Raw genomic sequence first — 25,936 nt, 5'->3', positions numbered from 1 at the left:
AAAAGGTTTAATTGTATCCTATTAAAGAATAAAAGAAACAATGTAAAGTTTTGTTTTTTTTAAATTGCTTTTGCTACTTATCAAAGTAGCCTCTGCTATGGTGCCTTTGTGTCCTGCTGCATGCAGCATGAATGAGAATGTAACATTTGTGTTTAAGGCGTGTGCATTTGGAAAGCTTCTTATATGGGATAGCGGCTGCAGTATAGAAATTTCTGGACATTTTTATATACATTTTTAACATTAACTACATCACTAAATATTGTGCAAGACGGATGCAAAAGTTAGATTGTAACAGGTGCACCAGAAAAACAAAACAAAAAAAAACCTATAACTACCTCCAAAGTCACAAACTGATCCACACGGAGCACAAATGAAATAAAGTGCGTCAAGACAAACATACATTTTCTTTGCAACAAGTTTGCTATCATAACGTACTATGGAGTATTCTAGTAATGATCTTCTCCAATATTTCTAAGACAAGTTTAGATATCGTTCTAAAGAATCTGATCTTCTAAAGCCTGTTTTAGAAATACAACTGAACAGTACATATTGCAGAAAGTGAGGTGTTGGTGTGTCATATTATGATATATATTGTCCACTGTAGAGGAATCATAAAAGTTCTAGTGGGCAGGGGTTGCTAAATATCCTTCTAAAAAGTCAGTTCTAAACATGTGATCAAAATATTTACTGACGCATTTCACATTTCCCATTTCGATTTAAAGCCCAATTGAACGTTCACCTTAAAACAGCTAAATACATTCCAGATGCATTAAATCAAAAGGTGTTCAAAGTCTTACAGTTTGTATTCTTTAGAAAGCAGCCGCAGCCTGAGAGGTCAAACTTGTCACCTGCCAACATGCTGTATAGAAGTGCCCTTGATCTATGTGTTGAAACAGTGGTCTCTCCGCAAATCCAACATGCCTCCTGCTGAGTCAGAGCTAGAGCTCTTCATCAGCATGAAGCATGGGCTTTGCTGGCTAGACTGCTCAAGCTCTGACTCAACAAAGGGGCATGAAGGATCTCTGCATAGACACCATTGCTTTCACGCAGGGAAAAATGGTCCTTCTTTACATCACGCTGGTATGGAACTAACTTTTCTAATTAGGCTGTGGGCTGCTTCCTAAAGAAAATGAACGGCAAAACTTTGCACATCTTTTGTTTTGATGCACCTGTAATGTATTCAGCTGGTTTAAACTGAAAGTTCATTTGGGCTAAAAAAAACTTTTGTAAAAGTGAGGATTGTTTTATCAGCATCTGACAGAGGACAATGGAAGGGCCAACATATGAACTGTATGGAAAAAAAAATCTGTTGAACCATCTCATTATACTATCTAGATGTTAACAGGACACAGAAAAATACAATATCTTGTCATCTTTAAAACCTGTTTTAAATATATTTATATTAACTAATAAGAAAAATAGCACCAATGACAACTGCTCGTATATGTTTGTTTTTTCACATTAGTAAATTGGCGGATTGCAAGCATCTGTTTTTCTTTTTATGGAAGGTGAGTTGTGAAATTGTAAGTTGTATTGATACTATCTTTGACTGAAGAAGTAGACCTGCAATTGTATGCATGTGTCACTGGCGCAGCTCTGAATACTGACAATTGTATACCTTTTATGTATGTTATTTGCTTCACAGCAGTATTACAGAACAAAATGCTGAAGAATTTAGGCAGAATAACAAAATACACTTACTTTAGTTTTGATTTATAATTGCTTCTTAAATAACATTTCAAAGCCCATTTTTTTTATAAGTTAAACTTCTGGTGCTGTAAAACTGAGATAAAATATTTATAATTTTTAGGTATGAAGAATTTCTCTCTTTTTTTTTTAAACCAAGTCCTATCAGCATTTGAAAAAAAAAAAAAGTTTTAAATACAAATCGATTCAGTGTCATTTTGCAAGTCCATAATAGAAATCGTACAAGGAGGTAAGCTTGGTGATTGCTGTAGTCGTGACAGCACAGCCCTTCTAAAGTCTGCTGCGCTTTAGTAGTGTGCTGCTAGCGTTCCACAATCCACCTGTCCTCCTTGCTGGTGTGTCCAGTACTTTGGATAATAAATTCACTTCACAGAAGTTAAATAACATGGGGATCCTGTCAGTTTTGGGCTGACGAAGTGGTTATGTTTTACACAGGATTCAAGGACGCTTCAAGAACATGTCCCTCCTTTCTCTGTCTGTCTGGGTAGTGAGCCATCCACAGATAAAACACTGCTCTGTTTGCCATGCTGTGGGGTGGGTCAGTGTCCTTGGCACGTTTTACAACACATCTGTCTGAAATACGCTCGGCTACAGAATTTGAACTTCAGCACCAATGGGCAGTAAGCCACTTTGTTCACATCTTTGCACTCTGGAGAGGAAAGAAATCAAAAAGCAATTAATACAAATAAGAATTAATAAAACATCTACAATTTAAGGGACAGCTTCATTAAATAGAAACATTCTTTAGTTGATACAAATTTTTTCTTGTTCAATACATTTTTATCCAAATTAAAACTTAAAAGGAGAACTATGAGGTGAGTGAAAATCACTCAACTTCATAGTTCTAGCCGACCTGTGACAATGAAACTGTCACAGGTCAGCTAATTAGATCGGGAAGTGATCGAACACATACCGTCGCTCGCTCACTTCTCGATCCTGTCACTGCAGAGAGTCGTGACCTACAGCTGGCTCTACAATTGGTGACAAATTGTTGAGTGCGTTTGTCTTTTGTTTTACTTGACCGATTTGGTGCAGCGACGCATGGGGTTTCTCAGCTGCCATTGGGATGTGCGGGATCCCTTGTCTGTTTCTGTGCTTTTAAGGAGGTTGGGCTTCCTCCTGACAAACCTGCACCCAATTTGAAATCTTCTGCCCCCATGTGCTCCAAGATGGAGACTCTCATAGTTTAGAGTTAGAACCACACTATTAGAGGTGCCTTGGCACGGCAGTGCGGCTTTCACATCCTCTGCAGAAGACGTGTATCCAAACCTCTGTTATTATCCTTAGTGGTGAGACAAGTTGTTTTACATGCTGGTTTGTGAGTGTGCCATGATGCCTTTCTACTGTTCTACAGCTGGCTCTGCCTCTAGATAGGCAGAGACAGCTATCACTCACGCAGTAATGTCGACGGTGAGTGTTGATACATTTTAAATTTTAAAATTCTATAGTTTGTTTTTATATGCTAATATGAACATGGTTTAAGCTGGTCATACACCAGTAGAATTTTGTCTGAAAACAATTGTATTCAGAAAATTTTTTCCATTTTCTAATAGTTAATGGGATGAAATTGAGAAACGCTTTCAACCACATTGCCGAAAAAAAACAAAAACTGAAGGAACAGGATGGAATATTTTTCTTCAACAAACAAAATGCTAACTGTGAATGTTATTTATGTTAAGGAAACTCCATTCATTCCAACACTGATAGGTCTATTAACTAAAGTGTGAAGAGTATGTAGAAGGCAGGAGAAGTGAACAATCTACGACAACATAGCTGATTTGGAAAAATTCTCCAATTCAGCTCACTTTACAGTTCAGATATGTTGTCCTAGATTGTTCACTTCTCCTGCCTTCTCCAAACTCTTCACCCTTTAGTGAATAGCCCTGTAAATGTTAAAACCAAATGACATTTCGGACAACATTTGTCAAGTCTCTAATGGCATTATCGTATGTGCTGATGAGATTTTTCATATGAACGTTCTACTGGTTAATCCTCTGGTATGGTGCCTTTGGCTTATTTAGCTGCATAGAAAGGTGGAGAAACTCTAGTTAAACCTTTTATCGGGTTTTTATTGCTGTCTCTGTCTGTGTTGGGGAGATTTCCTCTCATTTCCTATCCTGGTGACAACTGCAACTGGGAAAGAAAGGAAATAGAAACCTCCCAGAAAATAAAAACCAGGCAGAGGTTCTAAACCTTTTTTCTCTATCCAAAATGGGAACAATTGTGCATTTTTTTTGTGCATAAGTGACAAATCTAATTTAAGCCAAGCAAAGAGGAATCCAGGGAACAAGTGAATCTAACATAAACTTCTATTGCTATCTAGGAAAAACTGAATCTGTACTGTGATCAGGTAGTCCACTCAATTCAACTTACTTTGAGTACTAAGTAATGTAACTAGAGATATATTTCATCACCTGTTCAGTGGAAGCTTGTGCTGTGTAGCCTTTCTGTCTACTGCATCATGATTCAGATTCAGACTTTCAAGTTTTATAGATAGGTAGGCAGATCACCAAATTAATAAAAACATGGGCATGGGGCATGGGGGTAGAACTGAGCACTACAATAACTGTTGGATGAAAAAAATAAGCCGTGAGCAGCTTAGCTGAGCTATCTAGATACATTTCAAGAATGTACCTTAGATTTTTTACATGAATTGTACCTTGTGTAATTGAAGGATCGTTTTGATGCTTTGGCATATGTGTACTCCTGGGTAGAACAAGTGTAAAACTGAGCATAAGAGCTATGCAGAAGTTTCATGCCATTTTAAGCGAGTCTCTCTCTCTCTCTCTCTCTTGCTCTCTCTCATCAAGCACAGTCTGTGCTTGATCACCTAGAGCAAAAGGGCACGGGAGACATCAGGGGTCTAAAAGATCCCTAATGTTCCTATGGAGAGTAACTGTCACATTCCCAATGCCATCACATGGGGGATTGTTAGTCCCCTTGTGCTAGCAATGACGTTAAGTGAAGTTGCAGTTACTGTTTCATCATTATACCAATCAAGACTCACTTCTGCTGTGGCTGGGCAAGTACAGTGAGAACTCAATAGCAGATTCCTATAACTACATAAATCGGGTGTTATATACCCTGGGCAACAGTATAAGCCAACTATATAGTGTCCTCACAATATATATTAAGAATGCAATGACAACTATATTATTATTAAAACTCTATCCCTAAATAACCCAACATGCCCCTACAGCAATTAAGGACTCGGTACTCGGGATTCAAACAATCCTTTGACTTTAAATTGATTTGAACAAAGGGAATTATTCCATTTGCACCGACACTTCTAGATGTCAGTTTCACTGAGTAAGGCTTAACATTTGTGGATTTACAGTGAATACTAAATTACTCTGCAAGATCCATTGCCATTAGGCAACACTGCGCCATAAAAATGTCATCTGGAGAAGATGTGAAGGACAGAGATATGCTTTTGTAATTGCCAAGCACAATAGCATATGCTACATTCGGGGTGTTACAACTGGCTAAAAATTACAGTTCTAACAAAGCTGCTTATCACGCCATATAGATTGCTGATTTTCCTGTACTTGGGAGCAGGTCAATATCCTGCATTTTATAGAGCGTTGAATGTGACAAAGGAATCATGAATGCAGCATAACAAAGCTACAATACAATGATCCTGCCAGGGAAGGAAATATCAACTCTCTACATTTGCTCTCTTTTCAACTGACTATAAACGTTTTCTGGTCTTATGAGACTTTTTTTAGCCAGCCTGTTTGATAGCGTCCAAGATATTTCTAGTGAAATGGTTATAGGAGGATGAACTGAAATTCTAAGATAAGAATAGGAATGGAAGGACTTCATCCAGCTAGTGTTTTTCAAAAATGCAAAGAAACTATAGAAACAACTTAGCTTGCTAAAAACAGTAAATGAACAAACATTGCTAAAGACAAATGGGGACCAAGATTCTGCTAATGATTCTAGTGTACAAACAACAGTACTATTACTTCCACAATTCATAAACTAATTGATTTTTTTTCATAGGATCTGCTCATAATATTTCTCCCATATTCAACTGCACATGCAATTGTCTGAAACAGAATTACTGTAAGAATGCACATACAGTTGGTCAAAGGAGAAACCATCACAATTGTGCAGAAACTGCTCATACATGTAGCTGCACCTCTAAGGCTACTGTTGTCAACCAGGTTGCCTCTATATGTTGCTAGGTTTCCTTGAGTAGGAAGATTGATTCGCCATCTCATATGGCATTCATAGTTCCAGCACCCTTACTTGGCCGATCCAGCAACATGGGACCAATGGAGCTTCTCCTCTTTTTTCTCAATAAGTAACCAATGACATCCCCGACCATTAATGTATAAGCATCCTTCCTACTGACCCCCAATGAAATAAGGCACCTCTCCCACTTATGTAAAAAAGCCCTTCACTGATCAGCAATATAAGACAGTCATACATTAACCACCAGTGTTAGGAGGCATTTTTCCACTGACCATTGATGTAAGGTAGCCATACACTAACCACCAGCCTTAGGGGGCACTTTTCCACTTATCACAAATATAAGGGGGATTACTACACTGACAACCCATGTAAAGGGGGTAATTCCTTAGTGACCATGCATAACCATACTTACTGAGATTGCTCCCAATGTAAAAGGACAGCACAGTTTTAACTGTCTGCATTTCATTTCTAACCATTAATATTCATTTCATAACTATTACCTTTATTAATTTTGTCAAATAGAAAAGGGGGGTGAAAAAATGTCTCTTAGTACACCACATTATATCTACAACATATACCGTATTTCCCCCGAAATTATATTGGGAAATATATCTTTTCTTACCATGAGTGGAGGCAAACTCCCAAAAAAAAGCTCAAAATTTGACTTATAATCTGGGCACACATTACTCGCTATGTAGATCCCAAGAGGCAGCATGAATGTTGTGGTTCTAGTGGTTATATGTATTTCAGTAATGTTTATGAGTAGCATTAAAATCCTGTGGTAGTCGCTGTCTGCACTCTACTCTCAACAGAAAAATGTAATGTAATCCTTGCACGTTAAAGTGTCAGATTATGTTCTTTATCTTATTACCACCAGAGTGTTTTGTGTTTTTTTTTTTCAAAAGGAAAACATATTGTTGAAATTGTTGAACATATCTAATTATGATTCTCTGCTTACTTCAGCTCCCGTATGTTGATAGCAATATGTGTTCCTTCACACAGATCTGGGCAGAGGGGGAGAGTATTGGGCACTGGCTGGCAGAGTTGTGGATAGTATATGTGTGTCACCTAGGTTTCTCTCCCACACATGGTTCTCCAGGATATGGAGAAAACAAACATTTTATACTGGGAAACTTTTTGTTTATGTATTCTGTAAAGTCCTTCCATGTGCACATTCGTTTAAAGCAAGCTATGAATTGATGAGTGTGTTTTTTGTTTCACTTGTTGGATTTGGTGTGGGGACACACTGGGGGCTTCACCTGCCATTTTGATGTGCTGGGTTCTGGTGTGTCCTTGTGCGTTCAAGGAGGATTGGGCTTCCTCCTGGCAAGCCTGCACCCAATTCATCCTTTGCTATACATGCTCCAAGATGGAGGCTCTCATAGATTAGAGTTAGGACCTCACTTTTAACCATAATAGTTAGACAGGGTAATTTGTTTTTTTTCTGCAGGTAAGGGTGCTGGGAAATTTTTCCTTTTGTACTGTGTAAAGCCCTTCCATGTGCACCTTACTTTAAAGCTGGTTATGAACTGATAAATGGCCTGTCCACACTACATTTGAATGTGCCCATATTCTATGCATGGGAAAAGCCGAACTTCTCATCCAATCAGATATGATAAGCAGAAAGTGAAATCTGGTTGCACAGCCTGCATCTGCTCATGTATGTAGTCCTTCGGCTATTTTTATTTCGTATGGCCTTCAAAGTTGTGTTGGCAGCCCAATCATTACATGCATAGGAGGGATAGACAATTGAAAAAGGCATATCTTTCTTCATAGCTATATACATTTCAGTTCTATTCCAGTTTTGACAGAATTCTTCTGATACTTAGGGGGTGATTTACTAACCTAAACACACGCACGCACCAGGTGCGTGTGATTTTAACACAGCAAAACGTATTTATCAACCAAAAAGTCTCTATAAGCATATTTCCACTAATGCCATATATGGAAAAATCATGCACATGATGCATATATAATGCTGCTTCACAGTTTAGACAAAAATGGTTAGCTCATGCATTTACATTCCTGCATTCATCAACGGAAGCAACACAACATAGAGCTAATTTACACAACATCACCTTAGAATTCAATGCTTGGCTTTGCACAACACACCTGCTGGGTGTGTAGACACTACAAATGTGTTCAGATTCCTCCCATAGATCATGCTGGGAGGGAACACACTACAGAGGTGTATACATGTTCGTGGTGTGTTTATAAGGTTAGTAAATCAAGCCCTTAGAGTCTATTTATTGAACTAAATATTAACGACAACGCTTTCCAGAATATGGGCACGTTTGGCTAATAGTGGATGTAAACAGGGTAGATCAGAGTAAGGTCTAAAGTATTCTGATAAAACTCAGAACATGCTAAGATACAATTTTTTTATTTATTTATGAAAAATTGTCCTTTTAAAATGTATGGTTTTACTTTGCACTGTAAAATGCCTCTACCCTACCCAATACATTGTTCTCATAAATATCTGGCTTGTGGCTACAATAGTATTTGAACTATTTGATGAAGAATTGCTGTAGCCATGAAATAGTTTAGTCTACACTAGACCCCTCTTGACTCACCATTATGACGGAAATGAAAAGCAGTAATGTATGTGTTTGTGTGTGTTATTCATTGTCTCATGTCTGCTTTGTTAAGCAAATGACTTTTACCTGCCCTGGCATAAAATACATGTGCTATTTTTTTTTACTAAAAGGAACACTCCAGCCAAATCAGAAACAGTCTCCTTTTGGACCAGAGCTTCAGCTTTAAACCTGGCATTTATACTCTGCACATGGGTGATCTACAATTCACATTCCTATGGGTGCTGTGATCCTCATCTACCGAAAAATCTCTGAATGTGAGCCAATGTGTTCTGTGGTTTTAGCAACACCCTCTTGAATTGTATACAACTTATATTTATATATGTTTCCTGAATAGCATCAGCAATTCACAATTTTCATGATTTTACTTGTTGCTGGTTTGTAACACATTCATAACATTTTGCATGGCAATTCTGGCATTGATGCCAGCTCATGAGCATAGCAACAAACTCACCCTCTGTGTTGGAAATGGGACTGCTGTCACATTTGCTTTCACACTGTTGCATTGAAGATGGACGAAGAGTTTCTGGACAATCGTTTGATGCCTGCCCCGTGTATGATAAACACTGCACTGTTCTCATCTGCTGTCCCAGACCGCAGTGCGCTGAGCACTAATGAACACAGTAAAGAGGAGGACGTTCAGTTATGCACAATTAACATTGACTTACTCTGAAGTCTAAGGCCTTTGAATCTACAAACAAATTAATCTGCTTAACAAGAAACAGGAGCTCAGCTCCAGGACTGTACGGTAAAAAGCAGATAACCACATAGATTTTAAGGCTTTTCAGTTTGAGTGAATGCAGGCATGCTAAACTCTTTATACATGTTAACCCAGTGTGAGCTTTTTCATACAATCAACAATGGCTTAACAGTAGTCTCTTTATACTGTACAAAACTATACCTGAGCTGAAATTGTATTTAAAGAGACACTGTCCCTTTGCCCATTCAGAGTAAAGTGACAGTGTCCTACTGACCCTCTTATGCTAATTTCTTCACTGGTCCCCCTCTGCTCCTTCCTCCATCAGCATCTGCCAAAATACCCAGTCAGCTCGTCAGAAACTAGAGAGAGTGATGACATTTCCCCACTCTGTTATATGACAATGATTGGGTGTAGTGATTGGCCACTGGGCCCGAACAATGGATCAAAGCAGGAAGTCAAATGCTTCCCAATATTTGGAAGCACTGGGAATATTTTTTGCCAGCTGCAATAGAGGAAGGAGCAGAGTGGGACAGCTGGTGTGGTGAGTATCAGTGGGAAAAGGAGTCTATTTAACAATGTTTTCACCCAAGAATCACACAACTATTACCCATGATTCATACATTTTTTCAACTGAATTCAACATAAAAATGTGTGAATCTTGTTAATCTGTGAAATCATTGATAAGCAGACCCCTAACAGTCTCGTAATTATGCATATTTAAAAAAAAAGCTGAAATTGTATTTAACACATGCCTATTCCTTAAATGTTGATGCAATGCTATCACTTTTGCGGGGATGTACACTTACTAGTACAAATGGATAGGCATTTAGCCACATGATCTCTGCTCTGAGGTAGATTAACCAATCTCAACTCTGATTCTACTTCAGCAAAGATCGTGTGACAAAATGCCGAGATTTTATGGAATCACATTGGTAGGAACCTGAAGTAGCAATCTCTCCAGGAAAAGTATTTCAGCCCTCCTGTTCTTCTGTATCTATTCCAGAAAGCTTTATGTTAGCATCCAAGTATACTGTAAATTTACCATAAAAGAATATAGTACTGTACATTCTACAGAGAAACACTAGAAATATTTAGGATCCAAAAGGAACAATATATTTAGATAGCATTTGTTACCCACCTGTCCCCACTCTCCAGTAACCCATTTGGGAGGAGGGCAGCGCCCCAGACTACAACGTAAGCGCACTGGTGGCTTGCTCTCTTCAGGGCAGTTCGTAGAGGGAAATGTCTTAGAGAGATCACTGCTTTTACATTGGACAATTCGATGCTTGAAGCCAGGACCACATTTAGGAGTGCACTGGAAATAAAAGGAAAGCACATTTAAGATATTAAACATTTAATTATGTATGATTTATGTCAGTATAGGGCACTTAAAGAGAAATCTACATATTCAGACACATCCCTACCCTCAGCACAATTCTTAGCTCTATGTTTTCATGGAGCAGCCTTGATTTTACAAATATATAAGGTTTACTGAGAATGGAAATAGTGAATTGATGAGGTTTAGTCATTCTTAGACATGTGCGATTCATTTAGTTCCGAATTAAAATTCGGACGAATTTTCGGAAATTCGGATGTATCCGAATTCCGAATTACACATATAACGAATGCAAACGAATCCGAATGTCCGTTTCCGAAATTCGGTAGCGGTAGTTCGTTCGAACGTTCGTTTCGTTTTAGTTTCTTATTCGTTTCGTTCGAGAAAAAAATGTTTCCCCCTCAACTGTCACTTTGCTGCAAACGAACGAATGAATGAACGAAAACGAAACGAACGTGCGAACGAACTACCGCTAACGAATTTCGGCCGAATCTGAATTGACTTTCACAACCGAATCCCGAAAAACGAAATAACACAAATCCGAATTTAAAACGAAACGAAACAAAAAAAATTTTTGGCAGTGCACATGTCTAGTCATTCTCAGGCTGGGAACTGAGAATGCTCAAAATTATTTATCAGACACCAGAATTAATAACAGTTCATGCAAAAGTCAATAAGCAGAATAGAGAGTACATGGGTGGAAGATTGTTATCAGAGAGCAATGATACACATATAAGGATACCTGACTGCATTTTCTAGTACATCTGAAAAAATTATCTTTCATGGAATTCTTATGAGACATGGTAGTCGTCCTTAAGTGTGGGGTAGGTTGTTGTTTATTGTGATTGTAGGTTGTTATTATAGACAACACCACTGCCACATGTAGACAGTTCAAATCAGTTCAAAACGGTTTCTACTAAAAGAATATACTGTTGATTCAAAGCCCTGCTTCTAGCAGTTTCCCAGCAACTTCTCAGTTACTTCCACAGATAAAATCTACCTATACAAATCAGATAATCATTTTAGCAATTTTAGTGACAGCAGATATCCCCAGCCAATGTTTTCCGGGAGCAGAACTAGGAACAGGGTCTGCTAAGCTTTCTCAGTTGAACGCTATTGGTTTTCTCTACATAAAGAAGGTAATGTTGGTGTCTGGCCACTCCTCCACAGACACTTTCCATTATAAAACAACAAAAACATTGCATCATGTTCAGCCTATATATCTTTGGCAAACTTGAGTTCACCTTTGTGGTGCTTGTGGACAGTGTTTTTTTGCAAACTTGCATGTGAAAGTTAATTTTACTGATCCTGGTGAAATATAAAGGTTGTCAGGCAACAAACATGAGCGAGTAATCCATGGAGCTCACCACTACAGGTCAAATGACTATCAGTAATTACCATGTAAAAGCTTCTTGGTGTAACATATTCTGATTACCAGTTTATGCCACTAAAGTTGTCTTGAAAATCTAGCTCAGGGGTAGCCAAACTCTACCCCTGATCTAGCTCCTCAATTATTCCCCTTTTTCTCCATGTGCCAGGAACAGTACATGTTCAAAAAACAATGGAGTACAGCAGGTAGAAGCCTTAAGCAGCCAATCTAGTTTCTCATCAGACCACACTGATAGGTTACTGAGCTTTGCAATTTTCTGTCACTTTTTTGTAAAATTAACTTTAAAAAATGAAGAGAGTTTAGGCTATTAGTGAAGTGGCTGAAGAGGTCTCTGACTACCAAGAGCACCGATACATACAATATACTATGGCCACATTCCACTTTGATAGCCGTACTTAGCCGTACTGTGATAGTTGTACTGTGCTACCTGCTCTCTGTGCAAAATGACACTGCAGCACAGAAGACTGTCTCTCTTGCCTAATAACTGAATGTAGAGAGGTCTATCGTATCATTGATTTCACCAAGAACAGACTTTTCATTAATATTTTTATAAAATAAGAGGGTTTTAGGACTCCTTTAGCCCCGTTCACACAAACTGCCTGTTTCATGGCCTCACCTTTAAAACAGATGAGACATAATTTTTTGGCCAGTTACATTAGTCATCCTACAAATGGATTACAGTGTTTCATGCTTGTTAAAATTAAAAGCTGAGATGTGTTTTATGGGGGAGATTACGCTGCACGACATGACCAGTAATGGAAGACAGACTAACGGGACTAATTTTCCTTGGCTGCACCCAGGAGTCAGGGGGAGGAGTCACGTCTCTTATCGTAATCCCACAGACAAACCAACATCAGAGCAACACACAAATGATTAAAGCACCCTGCTCTTTGATTATTACCTTAGATAAAGGCAGAATTCTATTCCATTTCCATTTTTTTAATATCAATGACAAATAATCCCCATAAAGTATTTTTAAATTAAATGAGATTCCAAACAATGTAAAACATGCAACATTACTCCATAATATATTCTCTTTATTAACAACATCTACAATGCTTTACACAATACATATAAATAAAAAACTTTGAAGCATGAAGGAGTCTACTAGCTAATTACTGTGATAATGCATTCACTAATGAAATGAGGGAAAGCGGACAAACAATCATGAAGGTGGCTCCACTGTTCCAAAAAGGCTGTTTGGCGATTGGATTGTACAAATCAGTTGAACCAAAACTGAGGGTGGTCAAAACTGCATCATTTCACTAGTGAAGTACTTGATCTAAATATCTAGTGACAAAGGGTCACATAAAGGTTAAGAATCATGTGTTAATTAGCATTAACATGACAAAGGCCTTTAAAGTGGACCTTAACTCAAAAGTAAAGATTTGCAGACATATAGGGAACACCTAGAAATGTTGTCCCTAAGCAATACTCTGAAAATGTTACCTTATTTCATGCCTAGGCACTCTATAGTCTAATAGCTGTATATCTTAATTCTGAGATTATCTAAGGCACTCCTGCCCCTGACTGCGCGTCTTATGATATTTGTAGTGAGATTTGATAATGTCACTATTGGTGCTACTCACTGTTCTACTTGCTGGAGAGGGAGCTGTACCTGAGGATCTGCAGTGCAAGGATCTACCTGCTATTGCTGTATCTATCCAATTACATTTCCACATTGATTTATCATGGGGAAAAGATCAGAAGCAGGGATACTACAGGCAATGCTGGTGAGTAATCAGTGGATCCTTTCACTGCGAGTGTGATTAAACAGAAAAAAAAATCAATCAAGGTGATTTAAATAAAAATTATGGTTGTTTTGGGTGCATACAGATTGTGATGAAGAGGAAATCAATGAGGTATGACTGTTTAAGCATGGGAGAAAAAAAACATGTATGGAAAAATGTAAAGCCCTTCCTTTCCCACACCTCTAAGTAAAGACTGGCATGAAAAAAAAAACCAATGAAACTAAACTATCTACAATAAATGCCCTTTTTACTTACCTAAAGTTGTGGTCACGTGGTTCTCCAGTCCTGAGCCTTCCCTCCTCAACTGTTTATATGTGGCAGGCTCCTTCTTCTGGTGTTTACATTATTACCTGCGTGATATGCACACTACCTATTGGCTGTCCATTGGCAGTATCCTCGCAGGATCCAGAAGAGGAGTGTCGTCAGCATGAGGGGGCTGTCAGGGACCACCCAGCTGAAATACATCTGGAAGGGGTGTGGACCTGGAAAGGGCACTGGTGATGGATCTGGACAAAGGGGTTACTTGCTTTACAAGATATGAAAATAAAACCAAGCAGGAGGGATGGGAGGGGGTTCATATTTGCCCATAGTTGGGCTTTAACTGCAGTTTTCTTGGGAAAAAACACTATTTAAACTAAATACATTTAGTATTTAGTAATTTAGTAATACAGCCTTACCAGCTGACATTTTGTAACTACTGAGACAGGGAATTCCAAAGCAGTTACTAAAAAAAAATTTAAAATAATACTAAGTGGGAGATTGTTCCTTATCACAATCAATGATCAATCCCCGTTTTTGATAAGAGATGCCGCACTCCAAGAATTCTTTTAGCTCTATTAAACACTTTGTGCAAGTATCTCACTAAAGATGATGTCCCCAGTGCTGTAAACCTGAGGGCATTACCAAGGATGCCAAACAGAATGCAACAGAGTGATCCAATTATAGGAACAGGGGTATCTAAACATTGTTGCAATATGAGTGCAGAGAAAATAAATTTGGCAGTTAAACAAATCATGGCTTCACAAAAATCATTACGTTTATATCACCAACAATCTATATCACAAACATGCTACACTTTTGTATCAATTTCTACAAAAAAAAAAACAGTTTTCCTTTAAGAATTTCCAAATACATAGAAATCTTTCGACATAATTCCCAGAAGAGGATCATTTCTGACTACAGAAAGGAAGTCCAAACACTGTGCCTTGCATTCCCCAAATGTGATGTCTCCAAGCACACGCAGCTCTGCACCTTTAAGCAAGTAACCCTATGACACCGTGTCCCAGGCATACAAATGTTCCAGACTAGAAAAACCTTATATATTTATCTAACGATGAAAAACAAATGTGATCCCCCCCAGTTCTGGTATGCATGGATGTTTTTACTGTGCTGTGCCAATATGCTGGCATTCTCAAAACGGCTTTCATGTGGCACCCACTTACCACATTTTTTAGATAACAATGTTTTATTTAAATTCTTTTTTTTTCTACAGTTCAATCACTCTCTATCGTGTTTTGGTAACCCAAGCATAGGGAAAAGACCAAAAAAAGAGAGAGAGAGAGAGAGAGAGAGAGAGAGAGAGAGCTTCAGCTGAAAGTTCTTTTATGTGCGCACTGAACAGTGTTGTATTATTGTAAGAGTGTATACTGTGATAGAATGAATTACTTATTATGAAATGACAGCTATGTTTCACAGTGCGCACGCTGAAAAGAAACACTTCAATCTGCTCTTTCTCACAGGCATGGAACTCAGCAATACTTAGTTATCTTCACTGAACACGGCTGTCAAATTGTTACATTAAGAGCAATCTTTGTTTTCTAAGAAATATAAACCTATCAAGGTTTCTAGGAAATGCAACTCTCGGCTTTTCCTACTGTTTTCGTCGAGCCCGAAAGTAAAGCTAGTCTGAGAATCTGCAGGCAATGCCAAAATTTATTTGGGGATTTGAACCAAGCTTTAGAATTATGTTCAGATGGGCCATGGTGAGTGTGCGCAATAAACCATGGCCAGTGGTGGAATAAGGATTAATGGCGTGCCTGTTTTGTTTTCTGAATCTACTATTAATTACATGGCTGAATCTCCAGCCTTCCAAGTGAACTGACAGGCCGAATGCTGGTTATCTGTCTCCTGTGTGTAGGAGACAAGTTCATTTCAGTCATAAGCACTGAAATTTATGAGTTGTTCACTAATTGTATTAGTAAAAATAAATATTGCTCCACAAGGCATTTGGCACAAAGCTCCTGACTCCACAGCTCTGTTTGACAGCTGAGTATTACTATAAACATCTGTCATCCACACACGGTTGTGGCAGCCATTATTGTCCTCCTGCATAAAGTACAGTGATGTTCAACCCAGACGATCACTATGGAGGGTACCTGTTGGCACACAACCAAGATGGAGGGTAAAGAGCAAACGTCATTCATGTCAGTGCCACCACTCTGCTCCTTTATAGAGGGCTGCTATAGAGGAACAATTAGAGTGTATATTTTACATCTCATCTGACATTTGACCTGTGCCAGTCTTAGAGAACTCCAGGAAAAAACATTTATTGACCCTGTATTGCAAGGGTTAAGTGCAAGTTTTTGTCTAGGTTCAAAAATAACAAAGCTATACTCACTCTAAGCTCTGAGCCACCCAGCTGCCTGTCTCCTATGCTGCAGCATTGGAATGTTCCCCAGTGTTCTAACATCTATACAGTGTATAGAATGTGATGAGTTATGGGACCTTAGACTGCTGCACTGGAGCGGGAGAGAGGCTGGAAGGACCGGTCTAAAAACAAGCGGTCTAAGAACAAAAATTAACAGTTAACCCTTGTAGTGTGGGGGTAGCCCCACTGCATGGGATAATAAAACATTTTCCCCTGGAGTTCTTCTTTAAAGTTGAACTCTGCTTCTGCTCCTTGAGTAGTAAACATTGCTGGCAGGCAGGCAGGCAGGCTTTAATTGCAGAAGAGTATTATACCGAGTATTTGGGCAAGTACTCGTACTCAAATGCTCACGATGCCTATTCCGACACCGGAACTTCTGGTATCAGGAAGCCAGGCGGCGAGTCATTACGTGCTGCCCAGCTACCTGATTGGCCGGGAAGCCGGCTCCATGCTCCCTCGGGAACATGGAGCCAGCTTCACGGCCAATTAGGAAGCCGGGCGGCATGTAATGACTCGCCACCCAGCTTCCTGATTGATCGGGAAGCTAGCCAATCAGGAAGCCGGGCAGCGAGTCATTACCTGCGCCCCCGCGCCCGGATTGGCCAGAAAGCTGGCTCCATGCTTCCTCGTTACCTGGTGAGGAGGGAGCATGGAGACAGCTTCCCGGCTAATTGGGAAGTCGGGCAGTGAGTCATTACACGCCGCCCGACTTCCTTAATGGGCTTCCAGTAACGGTATTCGGTATTGGCTAGTACTGAAAAAAAAACAACTCGAAATCGATACCGATAAACCAGTATCGTGTATCACTAATTATCAGTATGTGTTATTTTTTAAAAACCTTTGTTACTATATATAATTGTATAAATAATATAATTATAATTATGGTTCCTTCTCATAATGCACTTGTATAAGTTGAAGACTCACTGAAAATGATGCAGTCCCTATATGCCTGATTTCTTCAGGCTGATTTCCTAAAGGAGCTGAGAATGTTCACACTTAAAACCTGTGTCAAAATGCACTTTAATTATCCAATCATGTGCAGACGAAATAAGTAAACATGAATATGCTTTTCACTTGATTGGATAACTGAAGTGAATATTCAAACAATTTCATGTGTGAACATGCTCAACTTCTTTAGGAATCCAGCCCGATGGTCTTAACAGTTGTTGAAATAGAACTCCAAGCAAAACTTTGTTTCTAGTTTTAGATAGCAATTTTAGGACCCCTGTGAGGTGTTTATTGCTGTGACCCCCTTGGGAAGATCTATCTCATGGAGATCATTGTCACTGGGATAGGAAGTAAAGGGGAAGCCACAATTTACAGCTGTCACTAGAACATTAGTAAAGAGGGTATTTTTGAATGGGCACTGATTTCTCTGGAAGTTGTCAGAGATGGAGATTTACTCTTACTTTTGTGAGATTTCCACTCACTTTCTGGCGTGTCTTTGGCTCAGAATTAAAAGCAAATCATCCTACTAGAAAACCTGCAAATGGTTCTAATCCTTCCACACTCTATCCAAAAACAAAAAAGTTTTGACTGGAGTTCAATTTGAAGAGATGGAGGGAGCTCCCTCTAGTGACTAACCTGAACCTACATTAAGAAATATACAGAATTGAAAACAAAGTCTGTAAAAATAACAAATTGTGCAAAATGATTTTAAGGCATACACAGAGACAGTAATAAAAATATGTGTTCACTGAATATTCACTTTACTATATCTTTAAATGTACTAGTTCTTAGTTAAAAAAAACTATAATATAACAGTTGTTCTACCATTAGCAACCAAATTCCTTTAAACACTTGTGGTCTATTTATAAATAATTTGCAGAGCCGTTTGCCCTGTTGACATTTGTTCTGAGCAAATGGAGCCAAAAAAAGCGAATGTTCTTAGTATATTTTCTTTACAAGACTGAATTATGGACACTAGGTGGAGCGGAGGAACAAAGGAAAGAAGTACAGTACTTATTTCCTAATGCTCCTCAGCTCCATCTAGTATCCATAGTGGGGTATTTCCTAAATATCAAATTCAACCTGAAAAGAAAATGTACTATGAACGCTCGCTTTGTCTTCATTCGCACAAAACAAACTTTCTGTGTGAATAGTTTATGAACAGATCCCATGGCGTAAGGCTGAAAAAGAAGGCACATGTATGGCGGACCTGAGTGTTTAATATTTTGGAACACTCTGCAGATAATGTAGCCTGATCCTTCATCCTTTAGCAAACATATCCAATGTTTTACAACCTTGTCTAAATCAATAATGATTTAAAATGTGTCTATGGTCTATCCTATAAACAGTCAAAGGGGATCAAATCTTGCTATGATTTCAATGACAGCTAAAGCGCAGCTAAATTCCCCCATATAAATATTCATTTTCATAGATTCACCTCTGCTATCCTGGTATACCCATTGCATGGTGTCCCAATATGACTGCACAAGCCAATAGGCAGAAGTTTGACCCTACTGCCCTGCGCATTCTAGCTAATGTGGTGAAACACATCCCTTCTTTTTCTCCACAGTACACATGTATGTTAGGACACTTGGGAAGTCATGTGGCTTTTACTCATCTATGACATCATAAGGTGCTGGATTCTGATTTTCAGAAAATGGTCAGCAATGGGAGCCTCCATATTTCTCTTAGAAATGCTTTCCTTCAAAAATAAAAATTTGAGTGGACTCTGTGAATAGGACTAAATTAACAATTCACAGGTTTGTTTCAACCCTACCATCCCCAGCAGTATATACTTACCTTTTCTTTGCTCACCTTAGCTCCAATCATTGCTAGGAGTCTAAGGAAATACCTGGTACTTCCAGATAAAGAACACAATGTGACTAACTCCAGATCATAGCACTGGGCAGATCAGTGCTATCACAATGGAAGGGAGTGTACAACCCTCAGTTAGCTACAACACTGGCAACTTGTAGCTTACACAAGGCTATGCTGTTACTGCTAAAGGCTGAACGAATTGGCAGAGGGAGTGTAAGGAAGGTGCTGGAGAGATCTGCATTAAAATTAACCTGTCGCTTTAACCTGCAATGGACAAATCATAGGTTCACTTTAAGTTCCTGACTCTACAACTCAGAAAGTTTTAAATATTAAACATACGCTGCAGCCATTTTGTCAGCTAAAAGGCAAACATTCATAAGACACCTGATCCTCTCATTTTACACAACAATATCAGACTTCATTATACCACTGACTGAGAACTGAGCTCACATTGTTATTTCAGCTCCAAAGCATAGCTGTCAGCAGGTCTGAAAAATTAAGGAAAAGAGCTGAAGTTTTTTTCTTTTTTGTTTTCTGCTTGTACATTACCCTTCAGGAAACAAATACTGAAAGGAAGGTGAAAAAACATGTAAAAGTTTCAGGTAGGATGTATAAAAACGGATGGTAACTTGTTTCACTTCTGTCATAAAGCTTTCCTAGCCTGGGGCATCCTAAGATGTCATTTTCAGGAATGTGCATTCATCTGTAAGCTAAGTACATTGAAGGAACTATAAAGCCTATACAACATACTGTAGGTGCATTGCTTAGCTTGTGTTTTAAAGCAGAACCCCTTGTAATTACAAAATCTACACAACATTATCAAACGGAAACTATACATTGTTTATATATATATAGAAGCATTGCTTCTTTCAGTAATGCTGCTCTACTGTTTGTCTTTCTCAGTGCAGGTCTACTAGTCTGCCCAGACTTAGGAAGGTTGGCTATACACTTCATGGTGTTGCTTGTTCAGCACTGCAGACTATATGAGAAAAAAAAACGCTTGATTCCCCCATCCGTGCTAAATAAACTGGATGGGGGAATCCTGCATGACGGGTTATTGTATTCTGGCAGCAGTGGGTGTGCCACTGTCGCAATAACCAAATAGTGACAGCTGCAGTTCCTATTCGCTCGGGAATTTGTTGATTGAAAAGTTGACTTTTGTCGAATGGAGGAGTGCCAACAGAGCCAGACAAATGTGTAAATTGAAAGCTGTGTATGACCACTTAACTTAAGCCAAACCTTTTCTTTAGCTTTAGTCCACATGAGTATATTTACTAATGTAAACCCGTAACCCAAAGTCAGCAGATATTGGGCTATTGCCTGCTATATGCTGACAGCGCAGAACCGCGCTGCAGTCAAGAAGGATCACTATTGTCAGGATCCACTCTGCTGCCTGATTGGCAGCTGGCTCTGCCTCTCTAGAGCCAGCTGTGCCCACCCCCTCCTCTGTCTGTCCCTTCAATGAGTGCTGGAGGAAGGGAGGGGGGCATCCTTGACTGACAGTCACTGCTTTCTGCAGGGAACTAACCATGAGCTGAGTGATAAGCAGTAAGATGATCACTAAGCTCCTGATCTATAGAGCCGGTGTGTGACAGCTGCAGTGTCCCACACCGGCTCCAAGTATTGGAAAGAGTACATACTTACTATATACATTTTACTATACTAATACTTCTCCTTTAACTAATAACTGATTTTATCTCAGGGGTTGTTCCACTAACTCCTGGATGGGCAATCTACAGATCTGCTTATAAAACACAATCCTGAAACAACGGAACCATAATCATCTACAAATGTAAAGTTCACATAAAAAAGGTACTCTCGGGTAATAATAATAGAGCGAGCTCTGTGCATTTTTTTTAAAACTTTGACCACCATTAAATTATCTTACTTGATTCCATACTCCAGAACTATTTTAGCTCGCCCCTTCATCAAGGTGCCAATGTCCAGCCACATTCAACCCCATATTTGCAAATGTTTTGTTAGATTTGAGTATGGCTTGTGAATTGCGTAGGGGTGAGGTTAACACTTTTGACTGTAGTAACAAAGAAAATCGAAGGAGCAGGATGGAAAATCTTTCTTGTTTTTAAATCTGAACAAATGAAATTCTAAACATGTATTTGATTATCGCTTGGGAAAAATTGTACAAACTGTAATGCGTATGTGCTAGACACAAAAGAAAACGGTTTAATACAACTGGGATTCCATTCCAGTAGCTGGTCTGGATGAAACTTTTAAGGGCTTTTGAACAAAATCAGTTTACTCAATGATGGCAAAAGCGGATGTTCTGATAAATTATTTGGAATGAGCATTCAAACGAAATGTTAACAGTGTATGGCCTACGTTAGTAGAGCTCATTATTTATTAATAATATTTATTATTTTCCAGCATGCCGAATAATAACACTCACAAATTAGTGAGTGTTACTTTTTCTCCACAGAAAACAGAAGGATCATTTCAACATGGCTAAGCAGCATATAAATATGGTCTGAGGCAGGGAAAAACTGGGTAGGTCCATCAGTTATGTGAACATTATGGGAAGAGATCTATCACATTATCAGTGAGATTTCTGTTGATGCAGCCTTAACCAATTACTAAATATGTGTGAAAAGACTTGGCTCACCAGCAGCACTGTGATATTAGTTGCCTCTTTCTCAGAGTAGGAACTTTCTATGAGAGAGTCTTTAAAACATATCTTAACTTAAGAACAAAAATTGAATATATTGTGAATTACCGGTCCTTGTGGCTGCATTGGTTTTAATTTTTCAGTCTAAAAACATTTTCAGCAAAAATAGAAAATACCCATTGATCTTGCCAGAAATGGTGCGTCCTTGTCACTTCCCGTGAGATTAAATGAAAGTGGATATTAATCTTATCTTTCTTTTTTGAACTACTAATGCAATCAGATCCCATGTAATGATGATGAACCAAAGCAAACATGTTTGAAGTCCAGCCTAGTGTGATAACCATGGCTCCCTACATGCAGTTGGGCTCAAAAAATTGCATGCCCTTGGAGAATTAATAATATATGTACCATTTTTAAAGAAAACATGAGTGAGCAAGCACCATATTCAACGGTAGGTCATAACAGAATGGCACAATTACAAAACAAAACATGGCAACAAATAAAACAACGAAATGACCCCTGTTCAGAAGTCTGCCAGGGCTGTAGCGAGGGCGAGGCGCACTCGCCTCGGGTGCAGGTGCGGGGGGTGGGGGGATCAGCCAGCAGGGAGAAGTGGAGCTTCTCCTCTGGATCACCGGTGCTCTCCCCCATCTGTATGCAGGATCAGAGGAGAAGTGAAGCGCTGAAGCCGGCAGGGGGGCGTAGGAGGTAGCCGCTGTCACAGCTGCATGGCCTAGCAGTGAGGAGAGAGAGGCGCCTGGCCAGGATCTGACAGCCGGCGGCCCTCTCTCTCCTCACTGCTCGGCCATACTGCTGTGACAGCAGCTCACACACCCTAAAAAACATCAGTGAGCCACCACCATGCTTCACAGTGGGAATGGTATTCTTGTCGCTATAGGCCTTGTTGACCCCTACCCCTCTCCAAACATAGCGCTTATGGTTATGTTCTTAAAGTTCTATTTTGGTCTCGTCACTTCAAATTACACTGTGTCAGAAGTTGTGCGGTGTGTAATTGTGTTGTTGGGCATATTGTGACCAGGCTTTTTTGTGGCATTGGCGCAGTAAAGGCTTCTTTCTGGCAACTCGACCATACAGCTCATTTTTGTTCAAGTATCATCGTATTGTGCTCCTTGAAACAACCACAGTCTTTTTCCAGAGCAGCCTGTAGTTCTCCTGAGGTTACCTGTGGGGTTTTTCTTGGTAACCCGAACACTTTTTCTGGCAGTTGTGGCTGCAATCTTTCTTTGTCTACCTGACCTTGGCTTAGTATCAAGATATCCCCAAATTTTCCACTTCTTAAGAAGTGATTGAACAATACTGACTGGCATTTTCAAGGCTTTGGATATCTTTTAATATCCTTTGCCATCTTTATAAAGTTCCATTACCTTGTCACGCAGGTCTTTTGACAGTTCTTTGCTCTCTGCTCAGTATCTAGCCTGCCCAGTGCATCCACATGAGAGCAAACAAACTCACTGACTATTTATACACAGACACTAATTGCAATCTAAAAAGTCACAGATGTGGGAATTTAACCTTTGTTTGCCATTTTAGCCTGTGTGTGTCACCTTGTGTGTCTGTAACAAGGCCAAACATTCCAGGGTATGTAAACTTTTGATCAGGGCCATTTGGGTGATTTCTGTTATCATTATGATTTAAAAAGGAGACAAACAATTATGTGATAATAAATGACTTCATATGATCACTATCCTGAAATAAAAGACAGGTTTTTGGCATGATCAGTCATATTTTCAATATCAATGCCAGAATTTCATGATTTCTGCAAACTTTTGAGCACAACTATAGATATAGTGGAGGGGCAAACACAGACACCCAGGTATGAAGTATGTTATTCACAGGATTACCTGTGAACATAAAGGAAATTAGCCTGAAATAAGAAAAATAATATAACCACCACATCTAAGGAGTTATAGACTGCAATATATATTTTTCCCCTCAAACAAATGAGGCATAGAAAATATCTACACAAAGACAAAAAAGCAATATAGACAAAAAAGTCCCAAGTAAAAAACAAAAGCAAACAATGGTGATTGTGCAAAAAAAAATCCTCAGAAGTAAAGCGCTAAAAAAAACTTTTCGTCCGGCTCAGCTCAGTGCAGTGGCATCAGAAGCTCTGCCCTACGTACGTTACGTCAAAACACGTGACTTCATCAGGGGTCATCCCGGTCACCCCTGATGAAGTCACGTGTTTTGATGTAACGTACGTAGGGCAGAGCTTCTGATGTCACTGCACTGAGCTGAGCCGGACGAACAGGTTTTTTTTATCGCTTTGCTGCCATTTGCCCTGCTGGTCTGATCCAGCAATACCCAATGCCTGTACTGTTTACACCATTGTGAGTACGCATTTTTTATTTAATAAATTGCATTTAATTGGACGTTATGCACATGTCCTTGTCCTTTTTCTCTTTCCACATGGATTTATACTGGTACCTGTGATCTGAGGAGACCTTATCGCCTTTTCTGTGCATGGGCTTCCCTCCCCCATTAAGAAGGGAAAATGCGCATTTGACCTAGCTCTGTGGGTCTACCTCCCCAGGTAAGCACTCACTTGTTGTCATCACTCACTGGGTGGAGGTGAAGGTCTGCCTGCATTGTGTGATTATCCTTACCTGAGAGTTATATGCAGATTGGCTGTGAATCTTCTGAGGATTTTTTTTGCACAATCACCATAGTTTGCTTTTGTTTTTTCCTTGGGACTTATTTTGTCTGTATTGCTTTTTTGTCGTTGTGTAGATATTTTCTATGCCTCATTTGTTTGAAGGCTCATATATGTGACTCATTTATATATGTTTCAATTTATTACATATGTATGAATATTAGCTCGGCACAATATTGTTTTTCACATTTTCCAGATATTTAGTAATATCCTTAGTGCTTGGTAGCTCCTATTTCCACATTACACTTACTGGTGCTGATCACCTTTATTGTATATATTTTTCCCCACCTTAAGTGCCTGTGTCTACGGGCTTTGAACCTCTGTCAGATGCATTAGTTTGACATCAATTTGAGCTGCTTCTGAGATCATTCAGAATTCATTGACAGGTGTATTTGACTTCCTTCCTAGCCACATTTGATCTACTTCAAGCAAGTTTAACATTACCATGACTTGATCGCTTAAAGCTAGTTCTGCACTGAAACACCAGAGTAGTTATAGTTCTGCATTGAACCATCTATTTTTTCTTATTTAACGCTACTACTTAACATTTTTTAATGTTCATGTTTTCTTGGCAATATATAGCGAATTAGGAACAGTGATGGTGTAAAAAGAAAAACAAGGAAAGTTCCACGATTAATGTTCTACTTAAAGCACACTAATCAAATGCTGTTAATAAGTTCTTCCTATGCCTGCATGGGTTTCTTTGGAGTTCTCTGTTCTTCTAGGAAACCCAAAAATATACGTGCTGGAAGTTACCTGGATTCTGACCACTAGTGTGCATATGTCAGTACCTGTATGAATGCAGTAGATGGTAGGATCTTTTGTGGTAGCAAGTGGTTGAAAAGTACTATGCTATGTTATAAAGTGCTCCCTAATATGTTAATCCTACATAAATTCTCACCTCAGACCAATCCAAAGCTATCCACTGAGGGGGACAAGACTGATTATTGCAAGCTTCTTTTTCAATTGGTCGGTGCGTCAAGCAGCTGATGTCATCCAGTGTCTCTTCTTCTGAAGGTCCTATCCTCCGAATACAAAGCACTGTGCGTGTGCGCATTCCCCCATCACAAGTCTTACTGCACTCGGACCAGTCACCTATGAACCACCTGTTGACATAAGAACACACAGCAGAATAAATCAAACTGGCTGGATTTGCAGGACAGGTCTTTACAAGATACAGAGCAGACTGGACACTTGAAGGGTTGCTCTTGGACATCAGAGCAAATTAGGACCATTCAGCTAAGGTGCCTTTGGTAATTAGAGAATATTTACCCTGTCTGGCCATTTGCAGAATGCTCATATGCCTGTATGCCTTTCCCGATGTCTGAAGAGCATGTCTACTTGGGTGAAGAACTGATCAGCCAGGAAGCCCTTTCCCAGCCAATCATTAATATTTTTACCAATGATGGGCTGGGGTCTGCAGTGTTTCCTCTCCTCTCTCTATAGGCACAAGCATTCATGTTTGCAAATTTGTGCCACCCCGGTTCAAAAGAACACTTTTGCATGAATCTGGCTTACCACAGTCTTTACGCCACAAGCTATTTAGAG

At 39.3% G+C, this 25,936-nt stretch overlaps 1 protein-coding gene across 1 annotated transcript in view; it reads right to left on the bottom strand.

The window, feature by feature from the left end:
* Positions 1-1,906: 1,906 nt before the first annotated feature.
* Positions 1,907-25,936, bottom strand: part of ADAMTS6 (ADAM metallopeptidase with thrombospondin type 1 motif 6) — a 231,591-nt gene continuing 207,561 nt past the window's right edge. The window contains exons 21-24 of the mRNA XM_018569151.1: positions 25,290-25,494; positions 10,340-10,516; positions 8,956-9,112; positions 1,907-2,356 (exon numbers count right to left, since the gene is read on the bottom strand). Of these exons, the coding sequence (XP_018424653.1) occupies positions 2,247-2,356; positions 8,956-9,112; positions 10,340-10,516; positions 25,290-25,494 (649 nt within the window). The 3' untranslated portion in view covers positions 1,907-2,246. The remainder of the gene's footprint in view (positions 2,357-8,955; positions 9,113-10,339; positions 10,517-25,289; positions 25,495-25,936) is intronic.

The sequence above is a fragment of the Nanorana parkeri genome, unplaced genomic scaffold, assembly GCF_000935625.1.
Source record: "Nanorana parkeri isolate BGI_ZX_2015 unplaced genomic scaffold, ASM93562v1 scaffold34, whole genome shotgun sequence".
NCBI lineage: Eukaryota > Metazoa > Chordata > Amphibia > Anura > Dicroglossidae > Nanorana > Nanorana parkeri.
Note: the sequence above shows the minus strand (reverse complement) of the source record. Positions and strands in the feature narration are given on the sequence as shown.